General features: G+C 45.4%; 1 protein-coding gene across 12 annotated transcripts in view; it reads left to right on the top strand.

Moving 5' to 3' along the window:
- Positions 1-8925, top strand: part of TSC2 (TSC complex subunit 2) — a 67889-nt gene extending 58964 nt beyond the window's left edge. For all 12 annotated transcript variants that reach the window (XM_067473688.1, XM_067473692.1, XM_060786500.2 and 9 more), the window contains 8 exons: positions 519-594; positions 770-856; positions 1476-1662; positions 3489-3628; positions 4990-5068; positions 5313-5404; positions 7315-7413; positions 8174-8925. In XM_067473688.1, coding sequence (XP_067329789.1) covers positions 519-594; positions 770-856; positions 1476-1662; positions 3489-3628; positions 4990-5068; positions 5313-5404; positions 7315-7413; positions 8174-8338 — 925 coding nt within the window. In that variant the 3' untranslated portion in view covers positions 8339-8925. The remainder of the gene's footprint in view (positions 1-518; positions 595-769; positions 857-1475; positions 1663-3488; positions 3629-4989; positions 5069-5312; positions 5405-7314; positions 7414-8173) is intronic.
- Positions 8926-13336: the final 4411 nt, after the last annotated feature.

Below are 13336 nucleotides of genomic sequence, written 5' to 3' on the forward strand. Positions count from 1 at the left end.
TCTGCCAACCTAGTAATTTGAAAACATGCAAATGTAAGTAGATCAATAGGTACCGCTCCGGCAGGAAGGTAACAGCGTTCCATGCAGTTATGCAGGCCACATGACCTTGGAGGTGTCTACGGACCTTATTTTATTATTGTTGTTGTTTATGAGTGTTGTTATTGTTATTTTATCATTGTTATTATTTCTTGCCTTTATCTCTTGATTGAGATGCAGAGCAACTCACAACATTAAAAAACAGTGCAACGGAAAATCCACATCATACAAATAGAATTAAACAGACCATATATGGCAAAGGAGCTGCAAGGCTCAATATTGTCATACCTGAACCATTAAATCGATTGGATTTTCCAGTTTAAGGCAATGGGTCTGGTTGCATGCATTCTTTGCAGTATGTCTAAGGATAAGAGAGTTTTTGTAAATCCCTTGGCTCTTGTTGCTTCTCTAAGCCAACAGAGAACCATCAGTTTTACATCAAATGTCCTTAAATGGAGCTTCATGGTTGTTTCTCTCCCCAGCTTTGTGTTCCTGCAGCTGTACCACTCTCCTTTCTTTGGTGACGAAACCAACAAGCCCCTCTTGCTGCCAAATGAGGTAGGCTCCATAGATTTCCCCATAGATCCAAATACTTTCTAGAGGGGAACAGGGCCTTTCAGATAGGCTGAACCTAAGTTGTCTAGGGCATTATAGGTCATGGCTAATTTGGGTCATAAATGAATATGACCATCTTCACCGCTTCGTGTCACTCATTTCCTTTATTCATTTTCAGACCTTTGAAAGATCCGTTCAACTCCTGGACCAGATCCCTCCTTATGACACCCACAAGATTGCAGTGCTCTACGTTGGAGAAGGGCAGGTAAGGGGCTGTTCATCCTCTTCCCTGTACCTCAGGGTATAGATGGATGGCCATCTGCCAGGAGGGCTTTGATGGTATCTTCTTTCCTGACAGAATGGGGTTGGACTGCATGGAGTCTCTTCCAGCTCTACTTTGCGTATGTTAGTCTCCTCTGGAGGCTTTCAAGCAGAGGCTGGATGATCATCTATTGGGAGGGATTTGAAGGTGCCTTTCTGCATGACAGAAAGGGGTTGGACTGGATAACTTTTGAGGTCCACTCCAATTCTAGTGTAATGTATCCTTAGTGGAAGTCTGGTAGAGTCTCCTTCTTTGGAGGTTTTTAAACGGGCTGGATGGCCATCTGTTGGGAGGGCTTGGATGGTGCCTTCCTGCCTGAAAGAAGAGGCTTAGACTAAATGGTCTTAGGGGGCTCCTTCAAATCTATAATCTTTAACAGATATTTCATAGAATATCATGTGCCGACCTATGTATCATATGCATGGTGGATGGCCATCTGTCGGGAGGGATTCGATTGTTTCTCCCTGTCTGGCAAAAGGAGATCAGACTAGATAGCCTTTGGGGGTCTCTTCCTGCTCTATGATTCTGCAAGTCTCCCTCCCTGCTCTTCCTCCTCACCCAGAGCCACAATGAGCTGGCCATCCTGTCCAACGAGCATGGTTCCTACCGCTACACGGAGTTCCTAACTGGCCTGGGCAAACTGGTGGAGCTCAAGGACTGCCAGCCAGACAAGATCTACTTGGGCGGCCTGGACGTAGGTGGTGAGGACGGGCAGTTCACCTACTGCTGGCACGACGACATCATGCAAGGTACCTTGGGAGGAAAGGCAGTGCAGAAAAGATGGGGGGCAAAGGCGAGCCGTTCTGGAGAAAGTCGGCAAAGAAACCACATAGTAGGTTGGCCATGGGGCCACCTCCAGTTGGAACTAACTAGTAGGCACACAACGATGAATCCCGACATACCTCATTTATAATAATAATAATGATGATGATAATAATTATTTTAATAATAGCAATTTTATTAGTAGTAATAATGAATGCTTTTAACAACAACAAATCAACTATTGTTATTTTATTGCTGCTGCTGCTGCTAAAGCCAACCAGCATATTATTGTTACTGTTATTACTGTTGCTATTGTTATTATTGTTGTTGATATTGTTATTATTGCTGCTACTGCTACGAATGCAAACCAGCATATTATTTTATTTCTGCTACTATTAGTGCTAACCAGCATGCTGTTTTGTTGTTGTTGTTATTGCTGCTACTGGTACTAGTGGCAATCAGCATACTGTTGTTGCTATTATTATTATTGCTATTACCAGTATCAGAATATTTTTGTTGTTCCTGTTGTTGTTCCTGTTGTTATTGCTGCTACTGGTGTCAACCAGAATATTGCTGCTGTTGTTTTTATTCTTGTTATTCTTATTGCTGCTACTGTTACTACTGCTAGTGCCAACTATCATGCTGTTATTGTTGTTATTATTGCTGCAACTGCTGCCACTACTAGTGCCAACCAGCATACTGTTGTTGATGATGATATTATTGCTACTACTACTACTGCAGAGGTCCTACTGGTCAGTCATAAGGCCGAACAGGGCATAGGGTTACAGCCTGTGTTAGATGGGGTTACACTCCCCCTGAAGACACAGGTTCGCAGCTTGGGAGTGATCCTGGACTCATCGCTGAGCCTGGAATCTCAGGTCTCAGCGGTGACAGGGAGAGCTTTTGCACAATTAAAACTTGTGCGCCAGTTGTGCCCGTACCTTGGGAAGTCAGATCTGGCCACAGTGGTCCACGTTCTGGTTACATCCCGAATAGATTACTGCAACGCATTCTACGTGGGGTTGCCTTTGAAGACTGTTCGGAAACTTCAATTAGTCCAGTGGGCGGCAGCCAGATTACTCACCGGAGCGTCATACAGGGAGCCTACTACCCCTCTGTTATGTCAGCTCCACTGGCTGCCGATCCAGTTCCGAGCACAATTCAAAGTGCTGGTTTTGACCTACAAAACCCTATACGGTTCCGGCCCAGCATATCTGTCCGAACGCATCTCCCTCTATGTCCCACCTCGGAATTTAAGATCTTCTGGGGAGGCCCTGCTCTCGGCCCCCCCTCTATCACAAGTGAGATTGGCGGGGACGAGGAGCAGGGCCTTCTCGGTGGTGGCCCCCCACCTGTGGAATTCACTCCCTGGGGAAATTAGGTCATCGACATCCCTCTTCTCTTTTAGAAGGAAATTAAAAACGTGGATATGGGACCAGGCTTTTGCGTAATCTGGCAGATAGACAAAGGACAAGGACGACCAGAATTGATAGGATTTGACAATGTGGAATGAACTTATGGACTCTGAGCTGGCAAACGTTGAGCATAGGATTGGTTTTATTGATTGTGATGTATAACAGATTGTTTTAACTGTTTATAATTGCTGTTATATATGTTTTTATCTTATTGTCTGTGTTGGCATCGAATTCTGCCTTTTTGTAAGCCGCCCTGAGTCCCACCTCGGGGGTTGAGAAGGGCGGGGTAGAAATGCGCGAAATAAATAAAATACTAATGCCAACCAGCATGTTGTTATTGCTGCTGCTACTGCCACCCTTCAGCATCTGCCTTCATTGCTGTCTTTCCCTCCCTGCAGCCATTTTCCACATCGCCACTTTGATGCCCACCAAGGACCTGGACAAATACCGCTGCAACAAGAAACGGCACCTGGGAAACGACTTCGTTTCCATTGTTTACAACGACTCTGGGGAAGACTTCAAACTGGGGACCATCAAGGTAAAGGAAAGGCCCCACAATATATATATGCCTGAGGATTGGCAGACATATATATAATAAATATAATGTAATATTATATTATATATGCATATATAATTTTATTTTTTGTGTCAGGAGCGACTTTAGAAATTGCAAGTTGCTTCTGGTGTGAGAGAATTGGCTGTCTGCAAGGACATTGCCCAGGGGACACCCGAATGTTTTACCATCCTGTGGGAGGCTTCTTTCATGTCACTGCCTTGAGCTATTATTATTATTATTATTATTATTATTATTATTATTATTATTTTAAAATAGTTTTTATTGAAGTTTTTGAAATAATACAGCGAAAGTGGGTGAATATTTGGGAGGAGATAGAAGCAGATTGAAAATGTATAGATATGTGCAAATATAAGGTGAAATAAGAGAGAGAGAAGAGAAAAAGAGAAAGAAAAAAGAACAAAAATAGCCCTCAACCCCCCCCCCCTCTTTGCTCCCATCCAACCCGTGATTTGACTTCCCAACGTCTTCTGAGCGTATCTTAAGGGAAAGAGAGAGCGATTCCCTCTTCTCATTATTCTCTACTAATATTTTCCAGTGTTTTTCCCAGCATAGTCTCTGTTGCTAGCCTTCATTATACGCTGGTCAAGTCTATCAGTAGTGGAAGTCCTCTTTTTGTGATGAAGTCCTTAAATCCTGACCAATCAGTCTTTTTGTTTGTTCCTTTTAATCTTTGAGATAGTTCTTCCATCTGTATGATGTCAAAAAATTTTACAATCCATTCCTCTATGCTTGGAATCTCCTTCCTTTTCCAAGACTTAGCCAATAGTATCCTTGCTGCCGTGCTCAATAAGAACAGGATTTTATCCTGGTTTCCGTCCAGTTTTTTTGGGGATATGCCAAGTAGGTATATTTCAGGTTTTCGGGGGAAACTAATTTTTAATATTTTTTGTGCTGCCTGATGGATTCTTTTCCAGTAATTTTTAGTTATTCTGCAGGACCACCAAAGGTGGAAAAAGGTTCCCTTCTCTCTTTCACATTTCCAGCAACTGCTTGATAGATTCTTATTGATTTTGGACAATTTTTCGGGTGTAAGATACCATCGGAAGAACATTTTGTACCAGTTCTCCCGCAGGTCGCTGGCTACTGTATATTTTAACTTAACATTCCAGATTTTCTCCCATTGATGTGTTAAAATATTATGTTTGATGTCCCTGGCCCAATTGATTTGGCACTCTTTTATTTGTTCTTCTTCCGTGTACCAACACAGTAGTTGTTGGTATAAGATCTTTATTAGCTTTTTGTTCCGTGCCAGAATTAAAACCCTCCTAACCCTTATTATTATTATTACTATTACTACTACTACAACTGCTACTACTTTTCAGGGCCAGTTCAACTTTGTGCATGTCGTCATCAAGCCCCTAGATTACAACTGCAACCTCCTGACTCTCCAATGTAGGAAAGGTAAGTTGCGTTTTGCGCCTTTTCCTCTCAAGCACACAATTGGGGATTCCCTGCAAAACTTTGAACATAATACAAGGAACCACTGCTCTGAGCTATTTGTGCTATCGGGACAAAAAGAAAGAAAGAAAGAAAGAAAGAAAGAAAGAAAGAGAAAGAAAGAGAAACAGAACATGAAGTGGGGTAGAAATTATTATATAAGTAGGTATTTGGTGGGAACTTTCTGTTCTTTCTCTCCAATCTGTAGATATGGAAGGACTTGTTGATACCAGCGTGGCGAAGATAATCTCGGATAAAAACCTGTCCTTTGTCGCCCGTCAGATGGCTTTACATGCTAATGTGAGTACTCTTTTGTACAATAAGAAAAATGAAACGTGAAATGGTGAAAAATTAAAAGGTACAATAGGAAAAATGAAATGTGGACTAGGAAAAACAAAATGGGAAAAATGAAACATGTAATGGGAAAAAGGAAATGTGCAACAGGAAGATATAAAAAGTGCAAAAGGAAAATTAAGATGTACAATAAGAAAAATAAAAGGTACAAAAGGAAAATTAAAATGTACAATAGGAAAAATAAAAGGTACAACAATAAAATATAAAAAGTACTGGTACAATAGGAAAATTAAAATGTGAAGTGGGAAAATTAAAACGACCAATTGGAAAAATAAAACGTGCATTGGGAAAAGTAAAAGGTTCCAAAGCTGTCTGCTCAGGCGCAGAAACTACCACATGTGCGATTCACAGTTGACCACGATGGGAAAATATCAAAAGTACAATTGGAACATGTAAATGTGCAGTGGTAAAATTAAAATGTCCAATAGGAAAAATAAAAGGTGTATTAGGGAAATATAAAAAGTACAACAGGAAAATGAAAATGTGCCTTGGGAAAATTGAAATGTCCAATAAGAAAAATAAATGGTGCAATAGGACAAAATGAAATGTGTAAAGGTAAAAAGTAAATGTGTAATGGGAAAAATAAGATGTGTAACAGGAAATATTAAAAGTGAAAACAAAAATGGGAAATGGGAAAATTAAAATGTCCAATAGAAAAATAAAATGTGAAATAGGACAAAATTAAATGTGGAATGGGAAAAAATAAAAGGTGAAACAGAAAAATATAAAAAGTACAATGAGAAAATTAAAATGTTCAACAGGAAAAATGTGAAGTCGGATAATGGAATGTGCAATAGCGGAATAGGTTTTAGTGCAGTTTGGCAGTAAGCGCTGTAATCAAGAACAGGGTGGTTTCTGAAAACAAGTGATTGTAGAAAGGATAAAGAAAATGTAAAAGCCTACAGCCCTCCATCCACAGTTGCTGGGATTTAGGAACACAAGGACCCTCTTGAAACTGGGAGGAAAGTGGCTCAAAAACCACTATTTTTTAACTGGAGAGAGCACATCTCTAGGTCTTCCATTATATATAATTTCTAGCCCAGTCCTTGGGGACAGCCCTGTGGCTATCAAGCATCTCAAGGTAACGGCCGGCGTCTCCTTTCATAGCCACGTAATTGGCCATAACGCCAGCATAGCTACATGGCCAGACCATTGGCTTGTACAGTTCCATGCAAACTTGTCGGGTTTGAAAAGGCCCTGTCCCGCGTCCCCACCAAGCGCGCTTGCGACGCGGGCGGGATCACGAGCAGGGCCTCTCCAGATGACCGAAGTGAGCATGTGGGTTTGTAGACGGAGCTGCAGTCACGCAGGTAGGGTGGTCCCAAACCGTTCAGGGCTTTGTAGGTAAGCGCCTGCACCTTAAATTGGGCTCGGAAAATAAACGGCAGCCAGTGGAGCTCCTTAAACAGGAGGGTTGACCTCTCTCTGTAATGAGCCCCGGTTAACATCCTGGCTGCTGCCCATTGGACCAGTTGGAATTTCCGAGCCGTTTTCAAGGGCAGCCCCACGTAGAGCGCATTGCAGTAATCCAATCTAGAGGTGACCAAGGCATGGACCACCCTGGCCAGATCAGCCTTCGCGAGGTACGGTCGCAGCTGGCGCACAAGTCTCAGTTGTGCAAAAGCCGTCCCGGACACCGCCGACGCCTGAGCCTCAAGCGTGAGCGATGAGTCCAAGAGGACTCCCAAACTGCAGACCTGTGGCTTCAGGGGGAGTGTAACCCCATCCAACACAGGTAGCCACCCTATACCCCGATCCGGTTTGCGATCGACCAGGAGGACCTCTGTCTTGTCAGGATTGATCTTCAGCTTGTTCCTCCTCATCCAAATAGATACAGCGGCCATTTTCCCTTTCAGATGGCATCCCACGTCCATCACAGTCGCTCCAATCCCACGGACACCTATCCCTCCAAATGGATCGCGAGGCTGCGGCACATCAAGAGACTGCGGCACCGGGTGAGCAAAAGGAAGTCGCTTAATTTTGGTAGAAGAGTCCCTGATGCTGGTTCTTTTCTCTGTGCGTTTTCTCCTGCGGCAGAGAGAGGCCTCGTGATGCTCCCTTCTCAAACAAAAGGGGAATACACTAAAGATTTCTGGAAAGAAGTCGGCCTTGACCTCTTCTCTATGTAGGCAGGAAGCAAAATAGCTTGAATTACGTAGATCTAAGAAAAAGGGTGAAAACAAGACACATCATATTGCAGGAAGGGATCCCCCCCCCCCAAAGCCATCCAGTCTAACTCTTATTCAGTCAGGAAGGACAAGCACCATCAAAGTCCTTCTGACAGATGGCCAAACAGCCTCTGAATCATAGAATCTTAGAGTTGGAAGGGACCCCCCAAGGCCATGTAGTCCAACCCCTATTCGGCCAGGAAGGAAAAGCACCATCAAAACCCTCCTGCCAGATGGCTAAACAGCCTCTGAATTATAGAATCCTAGAGTTGGAAGGGATCCCCAAGGCCCATCCAGTCCAACCCCTATTCTGTCAGGAAGGAAAAGCACCATCAAAGCCCTTCAGACAGATTGCCAAATAGCCTCTGAATCATAGAATCCTAGAGTTGGACGGGACCCCAAGGGCCATCCAGTCCAATCCCTATTCAGCGAGGAAGGAAAAGCATCATCAACACCCTCCTGACCGTCTCTGTTTCAAAGCCTCTGATGAAGCTAAAAGCATGATCGCCCCGCTTCCTACTGCAATGTCTCCTTCTTCTGCTTTCAGATCCGGGAAGAAACCCAGTACCAGGCCTCCGGCTTCCCCGCCATGCACCCTCCGACCGCAGGAAAGGCCTCTGCCCACATGCCCCCAGACGCTGCCCCCACCTATGAAACGGGGCAAAGGAAGCGCCTGATCTCCTCAGTGGACGACTTCACAGAGTTCGTGTAGCTGGAAATAGATGGCCGTGTGAGTCCAGCTGGCCACAGGACCCCCTCTTAGCCCTCTCACCCAAATGGGTCACCACCATTACAACCTGGGCTTGATGTGCAGTGTCACCGGGACTTTATTCTCCTTACTCTTGGGAGCCATATATTTGGCTTTGGGTGTCGTTTTGAAAGTGCGCACAGTGTTGTTGGTGAATGGCTGTCTTTTCCCCAAAGGACATGAAATAGGTCTTGCTGGCCTCAATCACCTGGCTTTTGAGACGCCCAAAATGACCCGAGGTTTTGAGAGCTGATCGTCAGTGGGATTTCGCTGACTTGGGGGGGGGGGGGGGGGCAGAAATGGATTGGCCGTAAACGGACCCTGGATGTCCAGTGGGAAGGAATGGGCCCCTCTTCTCTGTCTTGTATTAGGCCAAGGATGTCTCTTGCTGTTTTAAGAGGGACCCGAATTGGCTTTCTTTCTCGTTTGTTTGCTTGTTAGGAATGGTACGGACTTCAAACTTGGGGGGAATCATGGCCAAAAGTCCTTTGAAATTTCTCTCATTTGCTCATACAACAATATTGCTCCTGGAATAAAAGCCTTTGAATGGCTGTCGGGTTTCTCGGGCTCTGAATTAGTTGCTTTGTTGGGGAGCAGGATTGGTGTTAGTCTATGACGACTATACCAGTGTTGACTCTCCCTCTCTCCCTCCATTCTCCCCCCCCTCTCTCTCTGTATATATACACACACACACGTGCGTGCGCACACATATATACATATTTTATTTATTTATTTATAATTCGAATTTATATGCCGCCACTCCCCTGGGGCTTGGAGCAGCTTACAAGAACAGGCTAAAAATTTTAAAAACAATTTAAAACAATTTTAAAACAACAAAATCAGAGATCAAAGGCCTGTCGAAACAGATATGTCTTACATGCCCTGCGGAAAGCTGATAGGTCCCGCAAGGCACGGACTTCAGGTGGCAGAGTATTCCAGAGCGATGGTGCCACTGCTGTAAAGGCTCTGCATCTGGTTGCTGTTAGACGCAAGGTCTTGACACTGGGAATTTCCAACAAATCTTGGTCTTCAGAACGAAGGAATCTCTGGGGTTGGTAGGGGGTGAGGCGGTCCCTCAGGTACATCAGCCCCAGACCATGCAAGGCCTTAAAGGTAAGTACCATCACTTTGAAAGTGATCCGGTGCTCAATTGGTAACCAATGCAGCTGTAGTAAGATTGGGGTTATGTGACATCTCATCGGAATTCCCGCAAGAAGCCGAGCAGCTGCGTTTTGTACCAACTTGAGCTTCCGGATCACCAACAGAGGAAGGCCAATGTAGAGGGCATTACAGTAGTCCAGTCTTGAGATGACCGTAGCCTGGATCACCGTAGCTAGGTCATCCCTGGACAGGTAGGGGGCCAGCCGTCTAGCCTGCCGCAGATGAAAAAAGGCGGTTCTGCTAATGGTGGAGACCTGGGCCTCCATCGTCAGCAGAGGGTCCAAAAGGACTCCCAGACTCTTTACCAATGATGATGGGCGTAGCGCCTCACCATCCAGGGTAGGCAGCTGGATATCCCCACTGCCCGGTTGACCCAGCCATAGGATTTCCGTCTTTGCTGGATTCACCCTCAACCTGCTGGCACGCAGCCATCCAGTAACGGCCTTGAGGCACTGATGGAAACAATCGGGTACAGAGTCCGGTCGGCCTTCCATCCTCAGCACCAGCTGTCATCAGCGTACTGGTAACACTCCAGCCCAAAACCTCGAACCAGCTGAGCAAGTGGTCGCATATAGATGTTAAACAACAGAGGGAAGAGAATGGCCCCCTGAGGAATCCCACAAGTGAGAGGGGACCTCTCAGAGACCAGGCCTCCCCTCTCCACTTGCTGTCCACGGTTGTGAAGAAAGGAGGAGAGCCAATTTAAAGCTGTCCCCCTGACTCCAGCAACAGCAAGGCGGTGGGTCAAAAGATTGTGGTCGACTGTGTCAAATGCTGCTGTGAGATCCAATAACACAAGCAGCGCCGACTTGCCCTGGTCAAGCTGGCATCGAAGGTGATCCGTGATGGAGACCAGCACAGTCTCTGTCCCATGCCTCACACGGAAGCTGGACTGGAAGGGATCTAGTCCGGCTGTGTTGTCTTAAGAATTGCATATGAGGTCCTGTGTGCTCTCTGGGTGTAGGGTAAACTAAAACTCTCACTGTGTTGAGTCTGTCCCCTCAAGCCCCTCCAGTACTTTTTGTTGGTCATGGACTCTGTGCCAAGTTTGGTCCAGTTCTGTCTTTGGTGGAGTTCAGAATACTCATAAATTGCAAATGAACTATAAATCCCAGAACCTACAACTTCAACATGTCCAGGCCAATTCCCCTCAAAATCTGCTAGTATTCAAATGTGGACATATCGGGTATGTATGCCAAGTTTGGTCTAAATCCATCATTGTTTGGGTTCGTAGTGCACTCTGGATGCAGGTGAACTCCTATAAATCCCTCCAAATACCTCCAATATTTTTTGTTGGTCATGGGGCTTCTGTGTGCCAAGTTAGTTCCAGGTCCATCGTTGGTGGAGTTCAGAGTGCTCTTAAGATTGCATGTAAACTATAAATCCAGTCCCTACAGCTCCTATAAATCATGGAGTTGATTTATAGTATGTTCAGTTGCTGATCAACCACTCTGTTTGCTGTGTGCCATAGGAAAGGGTTAAGAGAGAGATAGTAGGTGGCATCATGGAAATTCTACACCAGTGGAAAAAGTCAGAAACAGTGGGATGTCTGTGGTGGAGGAAACACATAAAATCTAGGATGGAATTGTCCCGAATGAAAGCCTTGACTTCGGTGGTGGGCAGTATGGTGTTTGTGGAGGACATTGGCAGGGCTCTTGGACATGTTTACGGTGCTCATTATAACCTGCAGTGTCATTGGAGGGAGGGCCTTTGGGGTCTCCTGAGTAGTGGAAGCTATAGCTGTTTGTGGAGGGAGGAGCTTGTCTGTGTAAGTGGACACTCCAGCCACACTCACATACCTATTTTCACTTTTATTGTGTGTATAGTTATGCCATTTATTCTTAGTATTGTGCTTTCAGGTTGTTCCTAACATACAGAAATCCTATTATGGGTGAGTTTTTGGACTCAATTTGTTCAGAGGGGGCCTAACTTTTGCATTTCTCAGATGTTAACTTGTCCAGAGATATGAACTCTCTAGAATGGCAACCACCAAAGACAAGATGCTGGCTCTATTCCTGCCTAAAACAGAGGAGAAGACCCCTTTGCCCTTGAGGAATGTTTTAATAATAGTGAGATCGTGCTTGGAATGAAGTGCAGGAAGCGCCCTTTTCCCTGCTGTCAGGATGAAATGACCCCAAACTAGAAGTTTTTGAGTCTTCAGAAAATGGTGTCAAGGTTGCCTCCCAAGCCCTTGAATGGGATCTGTATAGATATTTCATCTAAATCCACACTTTTCCAGACAGTCTGATGTGCTGAGATGCCTGGGATATTTATTTCTCGTGTCAGAACAACCAGTCTAACAGAACAAAGGAAACAAACAGAAAAATACACAACTTGTGAGTTTGGTAGCTGGTTAAATGTCCTTTGACCAGTATCTGGCCACTTGGAGTGCCTCTGGTGTTGCTGCAAGAAGGTCCTCCATTGTGCATGTGGCAGGGCTCAGGTTGCATTGCAGCAGGTGGTCAGTGGTTTGTTCTTCTCCACACTCACATGTCGAGGATTCTACTTTGTAGCCCCATTTCTGAAGGTTGGCTCTGCATCTCGTGGTGCCAGAGCGCAGTCTGTTCAGCGCCTTCCAAGTCGCCCAGTCTTCTGTGTGCCCAGGGGGGAGTCTCTCATTTGGTATCAGCCATTGGTTGAGGTGCTGGGTTTGAGCCTGCCACTTTTGGACTCTCGCTTGCTGAGGTGTTCCAGCGAGTGTCTCTGTAGATCTTAGAAAACTATGTCTAGATTTAAGTCGTTGGCGTGCTGGCTGATACCCAAACAGGGGATGAGCTGGAGATGTCTCTGCCTTGGTCCTTTCACTATTGGCTGCTACTTCCCGGCGGATGCCAGGTGGTGCAATACCGGCTAAGCAGTGTAATTTCTCTAGTGGTGTAGGGCGCAGACACCCCGTGATAATGCGGCATGTCTCATTAAGAGCCACATCCACTGTTTTAGTGTGGTGAGATGTGTTCCACACTGGGCATGCATACTCAGCAGCAGAGTAGCACAGCGCAAGGGCAGATGTCTTCACTGTATCTGGTTGTGATCCCCAGGTTGTGCCAGTCAGCTTTCGTATGATATTGTTTCTAGCACCCACTTTTTGCTTGATGTTCAGGCAGTGCTTCTTGTAGGTAAGAGCACGGTCCAGAGTGACTCCCAGGTATTTGGGTGCGCTGCAATGCTCCAGTGGGATTCCTTCCCATGTGATCCTCAGAGCTCGGATGCTTCTCTGTTCTTGAGATGAAAGGCACATGTCTTGTGTTTTAGATGGATTAGGGATCAGCTGGTTTTCCCTGTAGTAGGCAGTAAGAGCACCTACAGCTTCGGAGAGCTTCTGTTCTACGGTCTCAAAGCTCCCTGCTTGAGTGGTAATGGCACGATCATCAGCATAGATGAAGCTCTCTGTCCCTTCTGGCAGTGGCTGGTCATTTGTGTAGATGTTGAACATTGATGGAGCAAGCACGCTCCCCTGAGGCAGGCCATTCTTCTGTTTCCGCCATCTGCTTCTCTGGCCCTGAAACTCAACAAAAAAGCTCGTTTTGTAGCAGGTTTCCTATGAGGCGGGTGAGGTGGTAGTCCTTTGTGATATTATACATTTTTCTCAGGAGGAGGCGGTGGTTCACAGTATCATAGGCTGCTGACACGTCTATGAAGACAGCTCCTGTGATCTGCTGCCTTTCAAAGCCATCTTCTATGTGCTGAGTCAGGTTCAGCACTTGCGATGTGCAGCTTTTGCCTTTTCTGAAGCCAGCTTGCTGTGGGATCAGACAGGGGTCTATTTTTTCCATGATTCTATGCAAAATAAGTCTCTCCAGA

The sequence above is a fragment of the Anolis sagrei genome, chromosome X, assembly GCF_037176765.1.
Source record: "Anolis sagrei isolate rAnoSag1 chromosome X, rAnoSag1.mat, whole genome shotgun sequence".
In the NCBI taxonomy this organism is placed as follows: domain Eukaryota; kingdom Metazoa; phylum Chordata; class Lepidosauria; order Squamata; family Dactyloidae; genus Anolis; species Anolis sagrei.